This window comes from Plutella xylostella, chromosome Z (assembly GCF_932276165.1).
Source record: "Plutella xylostella chromosome Z, ilPluXylo3.1, whole genome shotgun sequence".
Classification (NCBI taxonomy): Eukaryota; Metazoa; Arthropoda; class Insecta; order Lepidoptera; family Plutellidae; genus Plutella; species Plutella xylostella.
In genome coordinates this window covers 1,599,107-1,620,194 of record NC_064012.1, presented here as the reverse complement: position 1 = coordinate 1,620,194, position 21,088 = coordinate 1,599,107, and the positions used below count along the sequence as shown (strand labels likewise).

At 38.1% G+C, this 21,088-nt stretch overlaps 1 protein-coding gene across 1 annotated transcript; it reads right to left on the bottom strand.

Moving 5' to 3' along the window:
* Nucleotides 1–61: 61 nt before the first annotated feature.
* On the bottom strand, nt 62–20,619 carry LOC105382685 (WW domain-containing adapter protein with coiled-coil homolog). The gene is made up of 10 exons (XM_048632417.1): nt 20,459–20,619; nt 20,310–20,343; nt 19,660–19,912; nt 16,796–17,116; nt 14,047–14,196; nt 13,436–13,578; nt 12,739–12,919; nt 10,722–10,864; nt 3,772–3,899; nt 62–2,612 (listed from the first exon to the last, which is right to left on the bottom strand). The coding sequence occupies exons 1-10, from the start codon at nt 20,497–20,499 to the stop codon at nt 2,537–2,539; spliced, it is 1,470 nt and encodes a 489-aa protein (XP_048488374.1). The 5' UTR covers nt 20,500–20,619; the 3' UTR covers nt 62–2,536.
* Nucleotides 20,620–21,088: the final 469 nt, after the last annotated feature.

The following is a 21,088-nucleotide window of genomic DNA, read 5'->3' as shown; positions in this document are numbered from 1 at the left end:
GGGTAAATTTGTTTAATGTGGTAGGGTGTAGCGTTTATGAATGCCAATTAAAACTCAAAAATACATGATTTCGTTTTATTCAAACTAATGAATCAGTTTTTTTCTTAAAGAAGTTAAACACTTTTTATTTGAAACTGATTTATTAAAAACTGGTTAAACTTTTGGTTTTGCACATTTCAATTGATTGAATTACCTATATATAAGTTGGATATATAGAATAACTTTTGAAAACCCTGTGTGGAGCGTCTTCAAACTGGATCACTTAATACTAACTCACTACTAACACACATAATTTTAATTCAAAGACTTCCATGCATTAATATAAAAATATGTTTATTATGTATTGCCAAATTGATCGATACTTGTAACAAACCCATAAGCGACTTGCGTCGGCAACCATTTTACTTTACACCCGGTCCACACAGGTCCACTAATACCTACGTCACATAATATATGTAGATATCCTTTACGAGTGTAAGTGAATTCATATATCACAGTATTTACTTCACTGTTAAACTTTTACACAATTTTTATATTGGTGTTTAAACTTTAGTAGTTTACCTAAATTACATTTTTATTAGTCCTAACTTTAGTAGACAAATTAAAAGACCTAGACCAGAGTTCTTTCCCTAACTAACGATTTGCTAATACAGTTCGCGTCACAGAAGATTACAGTCGCATTAATGTTACAATCTTTAATCACCCCAACCTGGCTCCCTATCGCGAACTTGTTATGACAAAGATTTTCGCTTTATTTTTATTGAATTTGACACTAATAATTTCGTTTCTTTGTTACTACGTTTTTACTTCGCGATAGGGCCCCTGCTCTCTGCAGACATCTGTACTATAATAACGAGACCACATGCAATAATACAAGTCATAATGTCCATAAAAATAGTTATAATGTCCATAGAATTAGAGGAAAATCAAATTTAATATGTCACACCTATCAGAGAATCTTATATCGGAGTTTGTAAAATGACACACAATCTTTGATGCCTATGCAAGGCCGAATCTTATGAAATTTAGTTTGTGTCGTATATTAAGCTAGCGGCCACAAGCTAACATTCATATACAATTTTGGCCCTCTTAATTGTTGGTTTACCAACACTACTTTAAAGGTAATGGATCGATTGATCAGCAAAACCTTAGACTAACAGCAAAAGACAGGTCGGGGGATCCCTAGAAGTCCAGACTATTGTGATACTATAGTATTTAAACTAGCCAAACAATTTACACGGATTCATATTAATACAACTGTAGACATACACTGATTGGTCAACATATTGAGAAATAATTTAATCCTTAAACTCATCTGTATCGCCTAATCTTACACAATTTAGCATCACTAGGTTCAGCGTCGCTAGTTCTATACAGAGAACTGATGATACAAATACGCCTCAAGCTTACAACAAATATTTCCAATGGTTTAATTTAGATACGCAGCATCCGTGCCACTACTGTTACATAATTACTGTGTAAATAATCCTGCAATGTCTTACATAAGAACTAAAGTACTTACTACAGTACAAAAACAGAAATTGCTAGGTACATTGAAAAGAGTTATAATTTACATATTATTATTGAAAAGATTTATAATTTATTTTTACAAAATAAAACATTATAAAAAAAACAAAAAAATTGTATCCTTATAAGACTGACCGTGTAATGTTAATCTTAAAAATGACTGTATAATGCGAAGATGCGACATAAATTCGAGGATTGGTCTCGACCCGTGACCCGTGACCGGCGCTCGGCGGGGCGGCGTGGAGCGCGGAGACATCTAGCTGTCTCTTTCCCTCGCTCCACTCGCCGGCGACGCAGCGAGGCCGTCCCACTCGCCCGTCGCAGGCCCCGCCCCCCCGAGCGCCCCTCCCGCCATCATCCGACCAACAATTCACAAAACACAATCGACATCAACCGCGTCGAACCAGAGTTAACAACTATAAAACTTATCAGCTCAATGCATCTGTACAGATTGTGTCAACTTAATTAAACGCTAGCCCTATTTGAAACAGTGTGTGTAATTAACATTTTGTTTTATACATTTACAAATGAACACTATTGTAACCGGCTAGTCAGTTCTGCGCATGCGCGAACAGTGCGCACGTAGCCGCAGCCGCCGCGGCCGCCCGACCGCGCCCTCGCTCCCGCTATCTTAACCTACATCGTAAAAGAATAATATTTCAACATACACAATAGTATTTTCACTAGTCCAGAAATTTAAAGAGTTATCAAATTGCTTAGGCAAACACAGTCCATGCAAACACACCGTCGAATTGTAATTTCATCGGCAGCCAAGCCTCGGCCTGGCGAATCTCAACTTACTCTAACACCAATTCACACCACACACCTAAATAGCGAGAACGATCATTCGATCTAGTTTACAACTTTACATAGATAAAGAGCGGAATGAACAATGTATAGCGTTGAGGGGCATGGAGAAGGTCCCGGCGAGCGGGGGGAAGGCGGTGGGCGAGGCGGGCGCGGGGAGGTGAAGCGGCGGGGGGGTGGACGCCACCCCCCACCACGTCCCCTAGTCGTCCGACATGAACGAGTTCTGGGACTTCAGCTCCTCCAGCCGCGAGATCTGCTGTCGCAGGTACATTATTCTGTGGACAAAAAATACAGACTTAATATTGTGCTCGTGAGTATTCTTTGGTAAACCGTCGCTCTGGCAGAATTTATTGAGATGAAAATTTGGAAACTGTTGCATTTGAATATGGTAAACAAAGATATAAAAAAATGGTACGCTGTGTGTGGCCCTAGCAATTCTAGTAATAGACTTGCAGAAAGTATTGAAAGAGTGGTCAATCAATTCGCCTGAGCCTCTAGTAAGAGTTTTGCAATTTACGAAAACGAACAAGGCTTCGGTTTTCTTCTGTCATCTGCATACATTATAAGTCAAAAGTTTCATGATAATTTTCGCTAGAGGTGCCACTTTGTATGCGAGAAAACGTAAACTTTTATTAGTCTTCGACAAACTATCACACCCTGGGTAGAGGCCAAGGGGGCTGTACTTGAGCCCCGTCTAGTAAAGGTTTTGTTATTTTTGAAAACTAAAAAAGTTTACGTTTTCTCCTGAAATCTGCATTCATTATCTATCAAAAGTTTCATGATAGTTTCCGCAAGAGGCGCCACTTAGTATGAGAGAACTCAAACTTTTATAGTTTTCGCCAAACTGTCAAACCTGTAGACATAGTATAGATTTTTTAGATTGTCGGAAACTATAAAAGTTTACGTTTTCTCGCATACAAAGTGGCACCTCTAGCGAAAACTATCATAAAACTTTTGACTTATAATCTATGCAGATGACAGAAGAAAACGTAAACTTTAATTTTTTTTAAATTGCAAAACCTTTACTAGACGGGCTGTACTTGACCCCCTGTACTAGACATATTGATGACCAAAGTTCAAAGTGCGGCTATCTATCTTTATTGCATATAATAAAGATGATGATAGCAAACAATAAACCTGTTTTTGGACTTATCACCGTGGTATTGGCCCGTCAACTTAGGAACCTCGTTGACTGAGTCCTATGACTTTTCACTGACAAATCGTCGTGCCTGATAAATAAAGTTCATTTTCATTTCAAAAATAACAAATCACGAACAAAATGTTTGAAATCATAACAATATGGCATATGCTATCATTTACAAAGTATATACGACGAATCGACGATTTTATTACAAAACAATATTTTGGTTGCATTTTATAATAAAGGGGTAAAGATCACACGATCAACCCTACACCTATAGTCATAAAACTCACTTCTGCTCGTGCAGCGTGGCGGAGATCTCGGTGTGGCGCACCAGCGAGCGCGTGCACTTGAGCTCGGCGGACACGCGCGTGCACTGCAGGCAGCCCAGCTGGTACGCGTCCTCCGTGAACTTGTTAGCCTGCAATATAGTGCAGAGGTTACATTTTGTCGCTCTGTAGGGTGTGTGTTCTTATCGTGTCGACGACAAACCAACAAAGTCGCTAAATAATACATGCCCAGAACTGAGCCACTGATACTGCACCGCTGGTAGCGGTCATGAGATCTTCCCGCGTACAGGTGTAGGGACACGCGGGGCATGAAGTAGGGTAGTTAGCTTCCCGCGTAGGGTGTTACAAAAGGGTTTACTAAGCTGAAACCTACGAGTGCAGCATGTCATATATCTAAGCCCAATAATAAAATCAGCTGCACACGTAGATCGGCTTTGTATACCCTTTTTGCAACGCTCTGTAATGGGTGTTACAAAAAGGGTATGTAAAGGTAAGCAGAATGAGGATTATCCTGAACGTTATACTGTGGCATTTCTTAACGCATCCATAGCAGACAAAAGTGGTAACCATTATAAGCGAGCCTACGGATAATGTCAATAGATATAGGTAGAATCATATGGGTAGTAATGAGGAGTGCAAGGGGAGATAGTCTTGTTTTAATTGATTACTACTAATATGTATTATAAACGCAAAAGTTTGTAAGTATAAACGTTTGTTACTCTTTTACATTAAATCTAATAAACAAATTTTGTTGTTTTTTTTTTGCTAATATACTACCGATATCTTAACACATTTTGGCTACCCTAAGTTAACCCCAAAATTCCACGGAATAAACAGAGAAGAAATGGCAAAAGAAACTCTGTGTTGGCAACACCGACACAAAGTTATATTTTTAATATGTATTTTGTCGTCTTGCAACTACTTCTCTTTTTCTCTACCTACCAACCGACGTGTGTTCATATTGTTATTCTGTAATAATTAAATAAAAGGACAATAATCTATTCTATTAACTGCCAGTTTCTATATCTCTATCTATCCATAACTGGTATAGTGCCACAATCTTATCTGTTCCGGTGGTCAAAATGTGAACTAAAGAGATGTCATTGTCAAACGACATTTCATACTCTGTGCGTTATTTGAGTTGTCAATTTCTGCGAAGAGGCTGACGCTACGTTATTTAATTTGTTTTGTGATTTTCTGGGTGAAATAATGCCAAAAGCGCTGAAAAGTGATGCAAGAAAAGTAATACTAGATATATTGGCTTTTATGCAGGAAGAATAACGTATTCCGGCGCCTTTAATTCCGTTTGAAAAATTGGAAGAACGAGTTGCAGCGGCTACAGGTTAGTGTTGCCAAATATGACGAATAATTTTACCCATATATTCACATGTAATTTTATTAATATTTTCCCGAGAGACCCGTACCCCAGCAGTGGGGACGGGATGGGTCGTGATGAAAGTATATAATCTTTATTTTTCTTTGATTACAGGTGTGAGTGACGCTGCGTACCTATACCTTAGGCAGTATACCAAGCAGAATTTCTCGCACCTGCAGTGATTTTAGACGAAATAATGATGATTAATGACATCTTCTTCTTCCCCTACAAGTATCAAGGGTTGGCTGGAAGAAATGGATTGTTGGCAATTAGCCTTTGTACATTGTCTGAATTTCTTTTAATTTTATGCTCTTGTTTCTTGTTACTTTAGAAAATGTAAAATAAAGTGTTCATAAATAAATAATAATTAAGTACTTAACAGTTTTTTTAAGTCTATCTATCTCGTTATTCCCACGACCCACAGATATTAACTACCTATATCATTGTAAAATCTAGATTTAATGTCTTATATCAGAACATAATCAGAATCAGAACTAATTTTATTTCTGTTCGCCGTGGACAATTTTTTTATACTTACAACAAATGTCGTTTGATATATTACATAAATATCCTCTTTCATTTACTATCGACCCTATATTTTTATTTATCTACACTTATGAATGTACCTAATTATAACAATAGGTAATAGCAGAAATGCATTGTCGTTTAAACCACGGCAAAATTTAATCTATGGCATCACTGGATGCGACGCCGTCACCGGAACAGATAAGATTGTGGCACTATAGTTACTTTGATACGATTTTGACATAATCAAAAGTAACAATCTGTCAAAATTGTATGAAAGTAACTACCAGTTACGGATAGATAGAGTTATAGAAACTGGCAGTTACAAATACAAATACAAAAGCCATTTATTTCCAAATAGTTAAGTTATTTTCAAACATGCATCATATATATAACAAAATTCTGAATTTACAACTTACAACTATTATTATTAATTATTTCATTTTTTAATTATTAATTATATAAGTATTCATTTATTCAGATAATATCATTAAGATTAAATAATTAAGATATAATTTATATTAAAGGTGTAGTGCATGCATTAATTAAATAAACATAATGTTTTATTTGGTCACCCATAGTTGGGTATAGGCCTCCTCCATAGTTTGCCAATCTCGTCGGTCCTTAGCTCGTCTTGTCCAGGTATTGCCGGCTATCTCCACGATGTCGTCGCACCAGCGTCTCTTCGGGCGCCCAGGTGGTCTGGTCGTGTCTCTCGGGTACCAGTGGAGAATGCGCTCGCTCCATCGTCCATCAGTGGTCCTTGCTACGTGCCCGGCCCATTTCCATTTTAGTCTGCAGAGCATATCTACTGCATCTGTTATTTTGGTTATGCGTCGTATTTCTGCATTTTTGACTCTGTCTTGAAGTTTTAGCCCGAGCATGGATCTCTCTGTAGCCCTTTGGAATGTAATAATTTTACGTACTATGTTTTTTGTAAGTGACCATGTCTGACATCCGTATAATAATGCGGGTAGGATGGTGTTATCCATTATTTTTTTCTTAAGATTTACTGGCAGGTTGCTTTTGAAGACATCTTTGTTTGACCAATATCTCTTCCACGCTGAAGCTATTCTTCTGTCAATTTCTTTGTTCATGGGATTTTGAAATGATATAGTCTGACCTAAGTATATATAATCTGGTACATAATCTATGATGCCGCTATCTATGTAGATGGGCTTCGTTATTCCGTTTGTCATTACTTTGGTTTTTGTCGGGTTCATGTAGAGGCCTACTTTCTGACTTTCGGTATCAAGCTTGGTTAGCATTGCCTGTATATCTTCGTGATTTTCCGCTAAAATGACGATGTCATCTGCAAATCTCAAGTGTGTAAGTCTCTCGCCGTTAATGTTGATTCCGAAGCTTTGGTCCTCAATATTCATATTCCTGAATATAGTTTCAAGGAGAGCCGTAAATAATTTAGGAGAAATTGGGTCTCCTTGTTTTACACCTCTATTTATAGGGAATGTTGTGCCTACTCTCTCTAATTTGACTTTTGCTTGCGTTTCTTCGTATATGGTCTGTAGAATGTTAATATACTTTGTGTGTATACCTTGTTATCTTAGACAGTTCCAGACGCATTCATGTGAAATCGAGTCAAATGCCTTCGTGTAGTCCACAAACGCCAGGTATAGTATCTTGTTGTGCTCTACAAATTTCTCCATAACTTGGGTGACTGTGAATATATGGTCAGTAGTTGAGAATCCTTTTCGAAACCCAGCTTGCTCTCTTGGCTGTTGTTCTTCTAGCTGTGCGGACATTCTGTTAAGCAGTACTTTTGAAAATAGTTTATAGATTGTTGGTAGAAGACATATAGGTCTGTAGTTGTCGATCAACAACGGGTCTCCTTTTTTGTATATCAAGGTGATAATCGATTCTTTCCAATCATTGGGTATTTTTTCCTGGATTATTATGCTATTAAATAATTTGGTCAGGTGAGGAGTAAGTGGTTCTACCATTGCTTTGATAATATCATTAGTTATCCCATCTTCACCCGAACTCTTTTCTTTTTTGAGTTGTTCAATTGCATTTTCCACCTCTCTATTTAAGATACTAGGAACAGTTTCGTCGGTTAAAAAATCTAATTCCGATAGAGTGCTTGAAATTGGTTCATCTTTGTTGGAGTATAGATTTCTGTAGAAGGAAGTTGCTTCTTCTAAAATTTCTTGCCTATTAGTGATATTTTTAGATAAGGAAGTAATCCATTCTTTGCCTTTACCAAATCTTTTAATTGTGTGTTTTGTAGAGCTCCTTATTTCTAGTTCTTTTTCCAAAGTCTCTAATTTCTTCTTGTTCTTTACTTCTTTAATTTTCTTACTAATTTTCTTATAGAGCCTTTTTAATGTTTTTTTCTGTTCCGGTGTTCTCTGGCTAACGTTTTTTAATCTATGTCTTTCTTCAATAAGAATTTTTATTTCTTCTGTAATAAAATTCATGTCTTTAGTGTTCTCTTTATCCACTGGTAGATCTTCTACACATCCTTTGATGGTCTGGATAGTTTTTTTATAGGTTTCGTCTATATCTTCTGAATAGATGGTATGCATAATTTCTTTAGCCATATTTTTTAAGGACTCAGCCTCAATCTCTGTGAAGTTTTTGGATTTAACCGTGAACTTTGTTCTATTTCTTCTTATATTTGTATCCAGGCTGTATGTAATTCTAACAAGTCTGTGATCGCTTGGGAATTTTGTATTGATAACTTCATTATTTTGAACTTTTTCTCTGGTTTTCACTAATATGAAGTCGATTTCATTCTTGTGTTTTCCGTCCGGTGAGATCCATGTCCATTTTTGTTTTTCATTTTTTTTTAATAGTGTATTCGTTATGTGCAACTGATATTGAAAGCAAAAGTTGATAAGAATGCTTCCTCTTTCATTTCTATCGCCGTATCCATTAGGACCACATATTAAGTATTCTTCTTTGGTTGGCCAGCCTATTTTAGCGTTGAAGTCTCCCATTAATATTGTGTCCCTATTTGTCCCTTTCAATGCACTTTCAATATCTTTATAGAATAAACTTATTTCTTTATCTGTTGCTTTTTCTGTCGGAGCATATACTTGTATTATGTTTAATGTAGTGTGTTCAAACTTTAAATCAATTCTTGCAACTCTATCTGAGTATGCTATAAAGTCTTGTATATTGTTTTTCAGGTGAGGTTTAATCATAAAGCCAATGCCATTTCTTCCCTTCTTAATACCTTTGTACATTATAATGTATTTTTCTTTTTGTATCATAGAGTGGCCTTCTATTTTAACTTCTGAAATTCCCAATACATCCCAATTAATTTTTTCTAGGGCATATTCTAATTCAATCAGTCGATTTTCTGCTTTAAGAGATCTTGTGTTGTAAGTGCATATTTTTAGTTTTGATTCGTATTTTTCTTTTGTGTCTTTGATTTTATTTATGGAGGGTTCTGGTCTACTGCTCCCGCGGGGACCGGCCGTATTGGGAGAGGTACTGGTTTTGCCAGTAGCAATATTATTTTGTGTTTGTCTTTTATAGTTTTTGTCAGTTTTCCTTGATATGTGTGCTTGCGTTTTTATTTGTGGGGGGATTCTTTTATCTATTAAATCTATTTGCTATGCTGCATCTTTTTTCCCTTTTAGATATGAGGTTATAGTCAGTCTGTTTGATGTTTCTGGTTGCTGTTTTGATTTTTTGGGGGCTTGCCTTGTATTCAAATTTGGTAGTTTATCCCCTTCTTTCGTTTCGGGGCTCTGAGAGAGACTTCTCTTATTTGATTTGTTTGTTACAACTAAACGATCGTAGACAATCCTTGCCTTGTTGCCTTTATTTATTTCGTCTTGTAACTGAGATTGCAAGGATTTTCTTTTTTCTAATATTTTCCTGGGGTAGTCTTCAGTTATGTAAGCTCCGATATCTTCTAATTTTTTCTTGCTTTTTATAATTTTTATCTTTTTGCCTAGTGTATTTAGTCCGAAAAGAATTGGCCTTGGGCGATCGTGTGTAAGTTTTCCGATACGTCTTACAAAATCAATTTCATTTTTATCACAATCTATGTTCAGAGTATTTCTAATTGTATCCTTTACAAGTATTTCTAATTCCTCGTATGATTTTTCTTTTTCTTTCATTCCAAACAAAATCAGATTTTTCTGTCTCGAATGTTTCTCGAGGATATCAAGTCTTTTTTCATTTTCTTCATTAATATTTTTCAAATGTTCCATTTCCTCTGTGAGTTGACAAATTTTTGCATCCAATTTTTCGTTTATATTTAGAAGTATTCTGTTTTCCGACTCTTGCATCTTTTCAAACATATCTTTGCCTATTTTCAATCTAAAATCTTCTAGTAGGTTTTTAAAGTCTTCACTATTCATGTTGATATCCGGAAAATTTAATAGATTTCTTCAAAAATGTCTCTACCAAATCTTTTAGGAGACTCTACAATTTTCTGTGCGTGGTCTCTACAATACTTTGGTTGTCTCTACAATTAATGTAAGTTGTCTCTACAATATTTCTTAGGAAGCTCTACAATTTTTTAGCGCCACCTAGTGGGCAGTAGCGGCACCTCTTGGAATTCTTATTGGCAAGGAAATATTTTGATGAAGTTAATATTGTGTTCTGCAAACAGATGTCGTGATTTTGTTTACTTGATTTGATGATCTTGCCACTCAAAAAATAATCACTTTCTTTGTAAATACCTTGATTCTGAGATCCTATTTACTTCTTTTCATGTGTTCCTGTCTTGAGTAATATTGGATTCTAGCTATGTAGCTATTGATTTTCAGTATTTTTGTTTTGAATTGAGCACTGTTCTAGCGACCGTTAGGTCCACTAGGAATTTTTGATTTTTCCTTTTTTCACTTTATTTAGAGCACTTGGATACACTTGTAGGTATGAATAACGCACTTTTTTATATTATAAAGATCGATTGTTGTTATAATAGCCGTTATTTACTATTTTTATTAATTTAAAGACTCGAGAGCTTTGAAAATTAAACTGACAGCCACCAGTGTTGCCAGGTATCTCTGGCAGTTAATCAGCGTTATTAATCAATCAATCCCAATCCCGCTTCGCTACACTGTGCAAGTGGTACCTGTTTCTCGAGCAGGTCGGCGGGCCAGCCGGTGACGTGCGCCGTGAGGTCCGAGCGCACGTAGTTCACCAGCGAGGGCGTCAGCATGGGCGCCGCGTGCAGCGCGCTGCCCACCACTGACGAGTAGCTGCCCAGCGATTCCACTGAGGGCAAGTGTGTTAATGAGACGGGTGTCATGTTAATGATTATATCGTGGGAGGATATTAGCTGTCAAATGGGTGTCCATGAGAGATTGTATCGGGGAGGAAACTAAGCTGAAGCGAAACTAAATGCTGAATTGAAATCGTATCGGTTCAAAACTTTAAAGCAGCCAAAGGATAACTGACGAGTAGCTGCCCAGCGATTCCACTGTGGGGAGGGTGTAATGTTAATTATTATTTCGTGGGAGGATATTAGCTGAAACTAAACTAAATGCTCTTTAAACTGTGTCTACTAACAATCTCTGAGTCTTGTTACTTGAATAAATGAATTTAATAATTAAATTATTATTAATCGCATCGTGGACGATAGGCGTGACTACAAAAGCAGCCAAAGGATAACCACCGACGAGTAGCTTCCCCGCGATTCCACTGTTGGGGAGGGGTGGTCGTAATAAGATATTGTGTTAGGGGGAGAACTAAGGTAAAGCTGGAGGGTCGTGACAATTAAAGCAGTCAAAGGATATGTGCTCTAGCTCCCCTGTGATTGCACTGTGAGCGGTATGTTAGAATATGAGATTGTGTCAGGGAGAGAACTAAGGTAAAGCTGGAGGGTCGTGACTATTAAAGCAACCAAAAGATAACTGGGCTCTAGCTCCCCTGTGATTCTACTGTGGGGGGTCAGACGGCTTAATTACAGTTTGTATGGAGGTGGGAACTGTAATAAAGCTAAACTAAATGCTGAATTGAAATCGCCAAGGAGGTTTATGACTATAAAGCAGCCAAAGGATAACTGATGAGTAGCTGCCCAGCGATTCCACTGTGGGCGGTCAGATGGCTTAATTAGAGATTAGGTGGGAACTATGCTAAAGCTTTAACTAATCCATAGAGGGGAAAGGCTATAAAAGCAGCCAAAGAATAAGGACAAACAAGTAGCTGCCCAACGATTCCACTGTTGGGGGGTGAAATGTGTGCTAATGGGAAATTGTATTGCGGAGGGAACTATGCTAATTGATCTTAGGGCAATCGCGGGGGCGGGTATTTCGACCTAATGTATGATGATAAAAGATGTTCATGGTTCTCGCTCATTATGACGGACTGCTGACCAAGACTCGCTCGTGTGTGATTTATACGATGCAGCCGACATTTTATGCAATAAACGTATAAAATAGCCCTTGCGGTCTGTCATAATAGTGATTCTATTTAACTATATTCATAGAGAGGATATTGATTGATATTTAATTCGAGGCAGCCAAGAATGGCTGCCTCGAATTAAACTTGATCATTGCTTGAAACCATTTAGCACTGTTACGATGAATGGAAACATAATCTGCTGACACACCTAGATGTGTGACTAACCAACGTACAGTAGACCTGCATATTATAGACGAATCAATCCCCAATACGTTATGGTTCCTGAGCAAATACCATCAAAAGAAACTGTCTGTAACTTATTAAGTGCTGGATAAGAATCAGAAACAATGGTACAAGTCAGCCGCATAAGTAGCTGTACACATTTGTACCTTGCAACTCACAAACTGCCTATTCAAACATTGTCAGTTTGTTATGTAGCTAGTTTGACAAGGAACAAAAGTGTATAGCTACTTATGCAGCTGACCGTACCATCGGTTCTGATCCAGCACTTCCTTATACACGCAGTACTAACAAAAATGCTCGTTATCCTAACTGATATTATAAATGCGAAAGTAACTGTGTCTGTCTGTCTGTCTGTTACTCTTTCACGCCAAAAGTACTGAACGGATTTAAATGAAATTTGGTATACATATGGTATAGACCCTGGGAAAAAACATAGGCTACTTTTAATCCCGGAATTCCCACGGGAAAACTTTTTAAACAGCTAGTTTTCAATAAAAACTCACTCTTTCTAGGCAGCACATTGTCCAGATGCAGCGGCGGCGCGTGGGGGTCCACGTTCTCCGAGTGCGTGGGCGTGGGGGGCCCCGCGTCCCGGTGCGGGGAGCCCGCGTCCGCGCTGCCCGGCGACGCGCCGCCGTTGTTGGACACGATGCGGGGCAGCGCCGCCGCTAGCAGCGAGCCGCTCTGTGGGATGGGCAGTTGGTTAGGATTGTGTTGGATTAACCTCTCACATTACATCCCGCGAAATCAACGAAAAATCTATTGTGTCTGGATTACTAATGGGTCACCGGGACGTGAGAAGTAAAACCAAATTTTGACGGCATAAATTTACCGTGAGTGCATTTGAATACATTTTATGAACCTTGCCATCAATTATGGGAGATGATAATAAGCTATTTATTAACCCTGATTTGTGATGGGAAGAATAAAGTTATACTTTGTAAAATATAGCACAAGTCTCATAACAAATCTGTAAATCAATCAATTTTATTTAACGTCAAAGGACTCATGCTATATTACACAAAGTATAGTTATAGTTGTCGGGGTAGATATATAGTATTATAAGGGCCTCGACTTCGTTTTGTGGATACCAGTGCGGATGCCCGTCGCAGTGCTATGGAGTATATTGGCTACCGCGGTGAGGCACACACGACAGGCATCATCTCCAGCAGCTCAACGCAGCTTCGTCACAAAACTCACAGGCTGATTAGAATTGTCAAGTACGACGACAGGCGGCACGGCGGCGGGCTCGGCGCCGCGGGCGTCCCGCGCCCCGTAGGACACCTCCGACAGCGGCGTGCTGCGGTCCGGCGAGATGTCCATGTCTTGCAGAGATTGACCATCTGCGGAGAGGGAGCAATGATTGAGGTTCTTATGGGTTACTGCTTGGAAAAAGTTGTTAACGTCGTTGTTAAGGTCTCAGCATTTCATCAGTATCAGACATCACGCATCCACTGCCAAATCGGACATAGGCCCATAGTGTTTAATGATAATGCAATACGTAGAGTACTCATAACAATAGTTTTGTCATAAAATGTATCTATTATGTAGTATGATCGGATAAAGATTGTCCTCTTGTGTTCCAGATTAGGGATAAAATAATTGATGATGATGATACCAGATAGCTCACGGACTAATGCCATGTCATCCTGTTCGTATGTTTTTCAATACTCCTTCTCTCTCCCACTTTAATTTGTGGCGACCGCCTTTTCATATTGTTCCTATATATGGACTTATTCAGTGGCCGAATAAGATAGGCCTAGGGCAGTTATATGGAGCAGTAGGCTATTGATATTACATAAATGACTCACCCTCATGCGCCGAGTGCTTTGGTCTATTTCTGTCATGGCCGTCGTCTTCCCGCGCACTGCTGGAGTTCCAATACCTGTCCGAGCCGCTGTTCTTTTTGCTTGCCTTTTCTGTCTCCCGCCCTGTCCGCGAACTTGATCTCTTGTCGTGATCTATTGAAATGGGTAAAATGGAAAGCATAAAATTAGTACAAGTATATTCCAATTAGTCATTAGGGCCTATTCAAACTAGTTATCCGCTGCCGCTGTGGATTTGGGTAATATGTACTTACAAATGTCAATAGTGGTAATGAAGTTTAGCGCTAGCGGTAGTGGATAGCTCTGCCGTTTGATAGGCCCTTGGCCGGATTAACAGCAGATTCAACGATTGGGCAACTGATACACAGTATCGCCAACTCAAACGCCAAACTCACAGTAAGAATAGTATTTGTACTGGACGCAGCTGGATATTTAAATAACTCTTAGGAGGAATGAAATGAGATCAGTCCTGTCAAAACACTTAGCCAGGATTGATGGCACAGCTTCATAAGGATACTTTCATGACATAAAATATATAAATACAAATGTGCACAAATCGCATTGCATAGTTTTAGGATATCATTTAGCACTACGGGTGGTAGACATTTACACAAGCAACACGGAAAAGCAGTCGCATAATAGCTATCTTAGGCAATCATAAATATTATTTATTTACTACGCTACAACAACAAACACTCAGATCTAGGTTTTATGATAGACCTAAATAGAAGGCCTAATGCCATTGTTTAAGCACATCCAACAGTGAGAATTAATCCCTCGGAATCGAACCTGGGGAGGCCTAACTGCTTTTTTCACTAATCTTTAAGAAAAAAAAAAAACACGCACTCACGCCTTGTACTCCCTTGCGGGGTAGGCAGAGGTGCATTGCTGCACTTACTTTTCACCAGAGTGTTATGTTAGTCCCAATGTAATAGGGGGCGGGCCTATTGCCATTTTATGGGCACATCCAAGACCCGAGAACAAATATCTGTGTTTAAACAAATATCTGCCCCAGCCGGGAATCGAACCCGGGACAATCGGCTCAGTAGTCAGGGTCACTAACCACTACGCCATTCGGTCGTCTAATCTTTAAGTACTTAATAGTTATACAACCTAATGATCTGTACATATTAAAAGTGTATGAGAGTAAAATGTAATAGGAATAATACATATACTAAGAATGGCTAATGCTCTCTAAAATTCGCTTGCTTGTTTTTGTTTTTAGTATTCAAGCCATGTTTGATTACTTTTTTACGCCTTGGTATAGGTTAGTATTTATTCAGCTTATGGAAAATAATTGAAGTTTTCCTTACTTCCTAAAATAACTCACTAATACAATAATATTTTAGAAACATGAAATAATGTTATTGAATTTGTGACAGTATCTCCAATAGTGAAAGAACTATTATGCAGTACGCCAGTCGAACACAATCTAGACTGTTTCTACTATCTTATCAGAAAGATCATTTCAATGATAAGTATTCTGCAACAACAGAAGTTACAACTTTCTGGGAAATGAGAGCACAGAAACGTTTGTAAACATTAAACAATTAAAACACTTATTTATATTTATTTTATAACCATACCAAAATAGATGGAAACCATTTAATCCTCTGTGCGATACTGTTTTATCACCTAAATAAGCTATTTATTTGCGGGTTAATTTAGGTCATCCTCCAGTCTGGGACCTTCGACCAATAGCCTGTGGTAGAGGCGTATAATGCGATGATCTGATGATGAGGAGTCCAAGTACAGTGTTGTGGTGCTCTTTGGCAGACGCCTATGTCCAGCAGTGGACGATTATATGTTGATGATCAAGATGTAAGGAAGGCAGTTTAATCTAAACTGCTTCTCTTTCAGACAGTGGCAGCAGTCTTAAGTTCAGACAATATAATATGGCTACTTTTCTTTACCCATTTTAATTGTAGAAAGCCGTTAAGCTAAATATAAATAGAATACATTAACCCCAGGCCACTGCCAGTCACAAGCCTTCAATGAAAAGTGTTGGGATACTTCTTTTATAGTTATGTTTATAAAGCAACATTCATACAAACAACTGAATATACACTCGCCACAAAAGCAATAAAGTAAGTTTAAACAATGAACACCCCACAAATAAAACTTATATTATGATACACAAAGTTTTCTCTCATTGTACATTGCCTACAGGGTTATTACATAATACTTGGCTCTTTTGCTAAATTGTTTCTATGACCTATAATGATAGTAGTGAACTTAATATAATAAGGTAAAAACAAATTTTATGGTTTTTTTTAAAGGCTGAAATCGAAATGTTAGAAAAGTGGCCGGTAGTGCCTAGATGGAATAGGCCAAGCACAGAGTGTTGCGCTCCTTGGTGAGGCCTAAGCTATGTCCAGCAGTGGACGATTACGATGATGTTGACGAATGATTGTTCATCATCAGACGCACAGCACACCTAATGTAGGCAGCCGAGAAGTAGCATAACTAACTTCATAGTCACGTCGACGCTTTAGTACCTACTTAAGACTGCATAATCTCATAATCTTTTACAGATATCACTACTAATAATGTTAGAAACTTCAACACCTACAGGATATGGTTACGCGTCTAATAAATTCAAACCGTACGCATCTACGCACGAAGAAGATTTACATCTCAAGTCCAACGAACCGACGCGGGCGATTGTTTATGAAACAAGTGCAAGAGTATACTGTAGAGAGATGCGCAAGCATAATTAAACAACAACACTTACTGTTCCTAGATGAATATGATGAATCTTTGGATGAGGTCCGCCGTGCGTCCCAGTCCCTGGGCTTCTCCCATTGTGACACTTCGCTGACGCAGTTGTAGTAATACTTCTTCCCTGATGAGCTGATGTGCTCGGACCACTCGTTGGCCGTCGCCGCGCTGTGCTCTGCTGCGCTGTTCCCGCTTCTCTTCTCGTATTTGTTACTCCTACTAACGCTATTGTTTAGGGTGCCGCGACTCTTCTTGTCGGGGTCACCACTCCGCTCGTGGTTGCTTCTCTCGCGCTCGTTGTCTCTACGCTTCTCCTTGGGTGATCTGACGCTGTCTGGAAGTGGAAAGCGGTTGGGTTGGTTAAGGAGAGGATATTCGAACATTAGGTACAGTTTTACTTTAGAGGGTGGTATAATTGCAGTCTTGATTTGCGCCTACAGGGAATTAAATTAAATGTACATATTTCAAACTAAACCCAGTAATGATTGGTTAACCAACTGTAGTACAAAACATTTTGTACTATTTTTGCCAATGGCGAATTCCATAAAACGCGGTGACTGGCCTCATGACCTGTCCATTTCTGGACATAGGCCTTTTTAAAGGAGGTTGTATCGGAGAGAAAATTCTAATATTTTAAGCTCCTCGCAGTGAATCTTAGGTTTAACCTGCAAATTCTAAGTTTATCTTCCATACCTAACATTCGCCATATCGTATACGAATTCATCTCACAGTTAATTTATCTCACACATCTTAGAAGCGGCAGCGTCATGCGCTTGCTGGCTATTTCTACAGGTGTTATATCATTTACATAGTAAATTATCTTCATGATAAGATCTTTACCGACTAACATATCGAACCTCGTCGCCAAAGTTCACATAGTTAAATGTGTCGAAGCTACTGACATGGCCTACTAGGCAGCTCAACTCTATACAGCTATGTACAGACATCAAAGTAGATAATAATATGTATGCGACCCCAGGAGGCATCTGCACTCGGTATGAGCCGGCACGAAGTCGAAGGTGTGGCAGCACCATTCAGACTTTAAACCTTCTCTATGACCCTATGTTCCTGATCCCAGGACTTGATGATAAGGATGCCACCCCAGTGCAAACAGTTTGAACCTAAGACTGATGGGTGGAAGATAGGTGAATCAAATAATAACAAACTCGATAGTTTAAGTATATGTCACATATACACCCAACAGTAAATCATAAAATTAAAGTGTTTGTCTACAGCGGCATTAATATCTATTTTGCTAACTGTACACAACTATCCTACAATAAAGTTTCAAGCTGGAGAAGTTACAAACACCGGAGACGCGACATTTCCTCCGGCGCGACAGCTAAGTGAGAGCTAGATAAACAACTGGCCCAACACTGATATAAACTTAGGTCCCAACTTGAACACTAACTGTAAGATGAATAAGTTAACGTGTTAGAGACTGTTAAATTGTGACGGTGATGTTGGTTGAGTGGTTTTACATTGTCCGTATGTAATTGAGTGAACTAAAATGAGAGCTATGGTATTAATAAAATTTCAATTCAATACTATGGCTGTAAATTAAGTACAGTGAGCGCAAAACTCGCATACTCAAAATAGATGCCGCTAGCTTAGTAATCAGCAAACAGTTTACCTACTGGCAGCCTAAGGTTACCTACAGCCTAAGGTTACAGCTTGATTATAAATTATTGAATAAAAAGTTTGATACTAAGATGTTTGCAGTTATCTAAAGCTTAACTCAATACTGGCATCACCTGGACTCATAATACTCATATACTGGCTCTATTTAGCTATTATCAAAAAAAAGTTTCATGCAACTATTTACTTTGATTAACTAGATGTGCAGTTAATATTCAGCTATCTTTGGTTTAAAGGCATAAGCTTAATATTGATAACACAATAAATATAATTTAATGTTCTTGTTTACTTATAGCAATAAAATGTAGTCCATTAAATAGATACATGTATGCATACTAGAATGAGTACATGAGTGATTTGCTGTAAAGATATTTTCTCTAATTTAAACTATAACAAAATAGATTTTTATGATGATTTTCATTTTAAAATTAAATTGTCCTCTATTAGGTGTGAGTTATAAAACTGCAATATTTATAAACAATTATTCAATCTATTGATTGATTCTTTAATTCTTTAGTTATTTATACAAACAAGGGTGGAGAACATGTATTATTTTATTAAAAAGCTCATTGCATCAATTAGGATGGGGACAAGAGCACAGGAGAAAGAGAACAACAGTAATTATGAGGGAACATTAGTACTTATGTATCTAATGAGCAGGTAAGTATAAATATTGCAGACTTAGCCTGAGACTGAGTGAGGACAGTCACAAATTAAATATTATTGCAAATTCCTAATGTAACTAATGATTTAATACCTATGAGCCAAGTCCATGCTCGAAATAAATGATTTTATTAAGTCAGTCAACTAATTAATATTTTAGTTTAATTAAGATATATTTCAATCCCCATGCTTATTTGGGGAAGCCAATTAATTTGAATGAATAAATGAAAATGTGTAAATTGGACTACAGAATAATCATATCATTTAAGATACTGATGAAGATTAGATGTGCATTTAGAAGTAGATGTTCAATACAAAAGACAGGAATTTATATTGAGCAGAAGTATTTTAAAGTAATGTAAAAAACATAAAAATAACTTATAAATTACAAGTATTTTATAATAATATTCAGTTACTTCACCTAAGGAAAGTTTTAAATACCAATACAATGATAAGTTACATACTAACATTGTTTATAGTATGTGTGTTTACATTGTATTGTTATAAACATATACATATAAGTCACCAAAGCTGAAACTTTACAGTAATAAAGTGATTAGATAAAGTTAAACATACCTGTGTACTTATCCCTAGAAGTTTTATAGTCTCTCTCCCTCTCCTTGTCACTTCCCTTGTGCACATATGAGTTCCTCGAAGATGTGTACGTCCTTTCATCTGGGCAGTGACTGTAGTGGTGGTGGCCATGCCCGGAATGGCCGGTGTGGCCGTGTCCATGGGACGCCACATTGCCATTCGGTGACACAAGAGGAGAGTAGTGACTCTCCGAGGACACATATTCCCCGGCAGCCCTTCTTTCACTCTTGTACTTCTGTGTACGAAAGAATAATACCTTAATGCATCTTTGTTGACATAGTGCAATATGGTAACTACTAAGTCAACACAAGTCACCAAGACATCATTGTGAAGAATGCTATGGGCCAACACAGTATACAATTTGATGTTTGCTATGTTGATTTCAATCAAAATCATAATTTTAAACTACAATACATGTTTAGGTGATTTAGAGTTAGTGAAAAGCGCCAATATCATCCGAATAGAGACCAACAATATGAAGAACTTGTTCAGGTGGACTAAACGACGATGATTGCGGCCGTTTCACAACAGAGGTACCTAGGTACTTAATTGAAGCCAGGGCTAACCATATTTCGGATAGTGCTCCTAAGCAGCACTGCATTACCGAGGTCGTAGTGAAATATTTATCTTACCTGATACGGATGGGTTTGATGCTTCTCAAAGTACCTGAAAACACACAAAACTTTCTATTAGTATTTCAATGCAAATTACGGTAAATCTATCAATCGGCGACCGCCATCTAAAGACTGCTGTAATGAAGCATTTAGTTCAAATATCCTACCCATCGCTTATTCGCTGCGGTTTCCTTGCATGCATTACCATCAATGCAATTGTACGATTTATTGCGGCCCCGGTAATAAAAAGCAATAAGACCACTGTTTTAGTACAGTTTCATAAAATTTCAGCCGTGGTATATCTTGATGGACGCCATGTCACATTCACACATCCCAATACAAGTTGAACTAAAGCTGCGTTCCAAAATTTTCATACATTTTAGGGTCAGTATTTGGGACAGTAAATTCCTTTTTCCGAAGATTATATACATTTGAGATATTTTTATTTATTTATGTTTAATGAGTGTTTACTTAAGTTGCAAACACAAACACAATCACAAAATACAGTGCAGCGCCGCTTCTGCCCTTGCGTCTATCAGACTGTATTGCGTAGCCTGGCGCGGACTCGAGACATAGGTAGATTTAGATTATGGCCAGTGACTGGCGCCGCCGCCGAAATCGACTGCGCCGCTGTGACTCAGCACTGGATTTTTCTTAAGCTGCGTACAGACCGGCCCAACTTACGAACGGATTTCGTTGGCCTTCGTTGCTGCAATCTGTCCTGTATTATGTATGATAAATATCCATCGTTGGGATAACCGTTGGCGTTCGTTGGGCGTTCGTTGGCCCGGGGTGTG

Excerpts from the sequence above, each read along its gene's own strand:
- LOC105382685 (XM_048632417.1), bottom strand. The coding sequence starts at position 20,499 with ATGGTAATGCATGCAAGGAAACCGCAGCGAATAAGCGATGG. Across the intron at positions 12,920-13,435 it reads TTGACAATTCTAATCAGCCT|AGCGGCTCGCTGCTAGCGGC; the intron begins GTGAGTTTTGTG and ends CCCATCCCACAG. Across the intron at positions 10,865-12,738 it reads CAATGTGCTGCCTAGAAAGA|TGGAATCGCTGGGCAGCTAC; the intron begins GTGAGTTTTTAT and ends ACTTGCCCTCAG.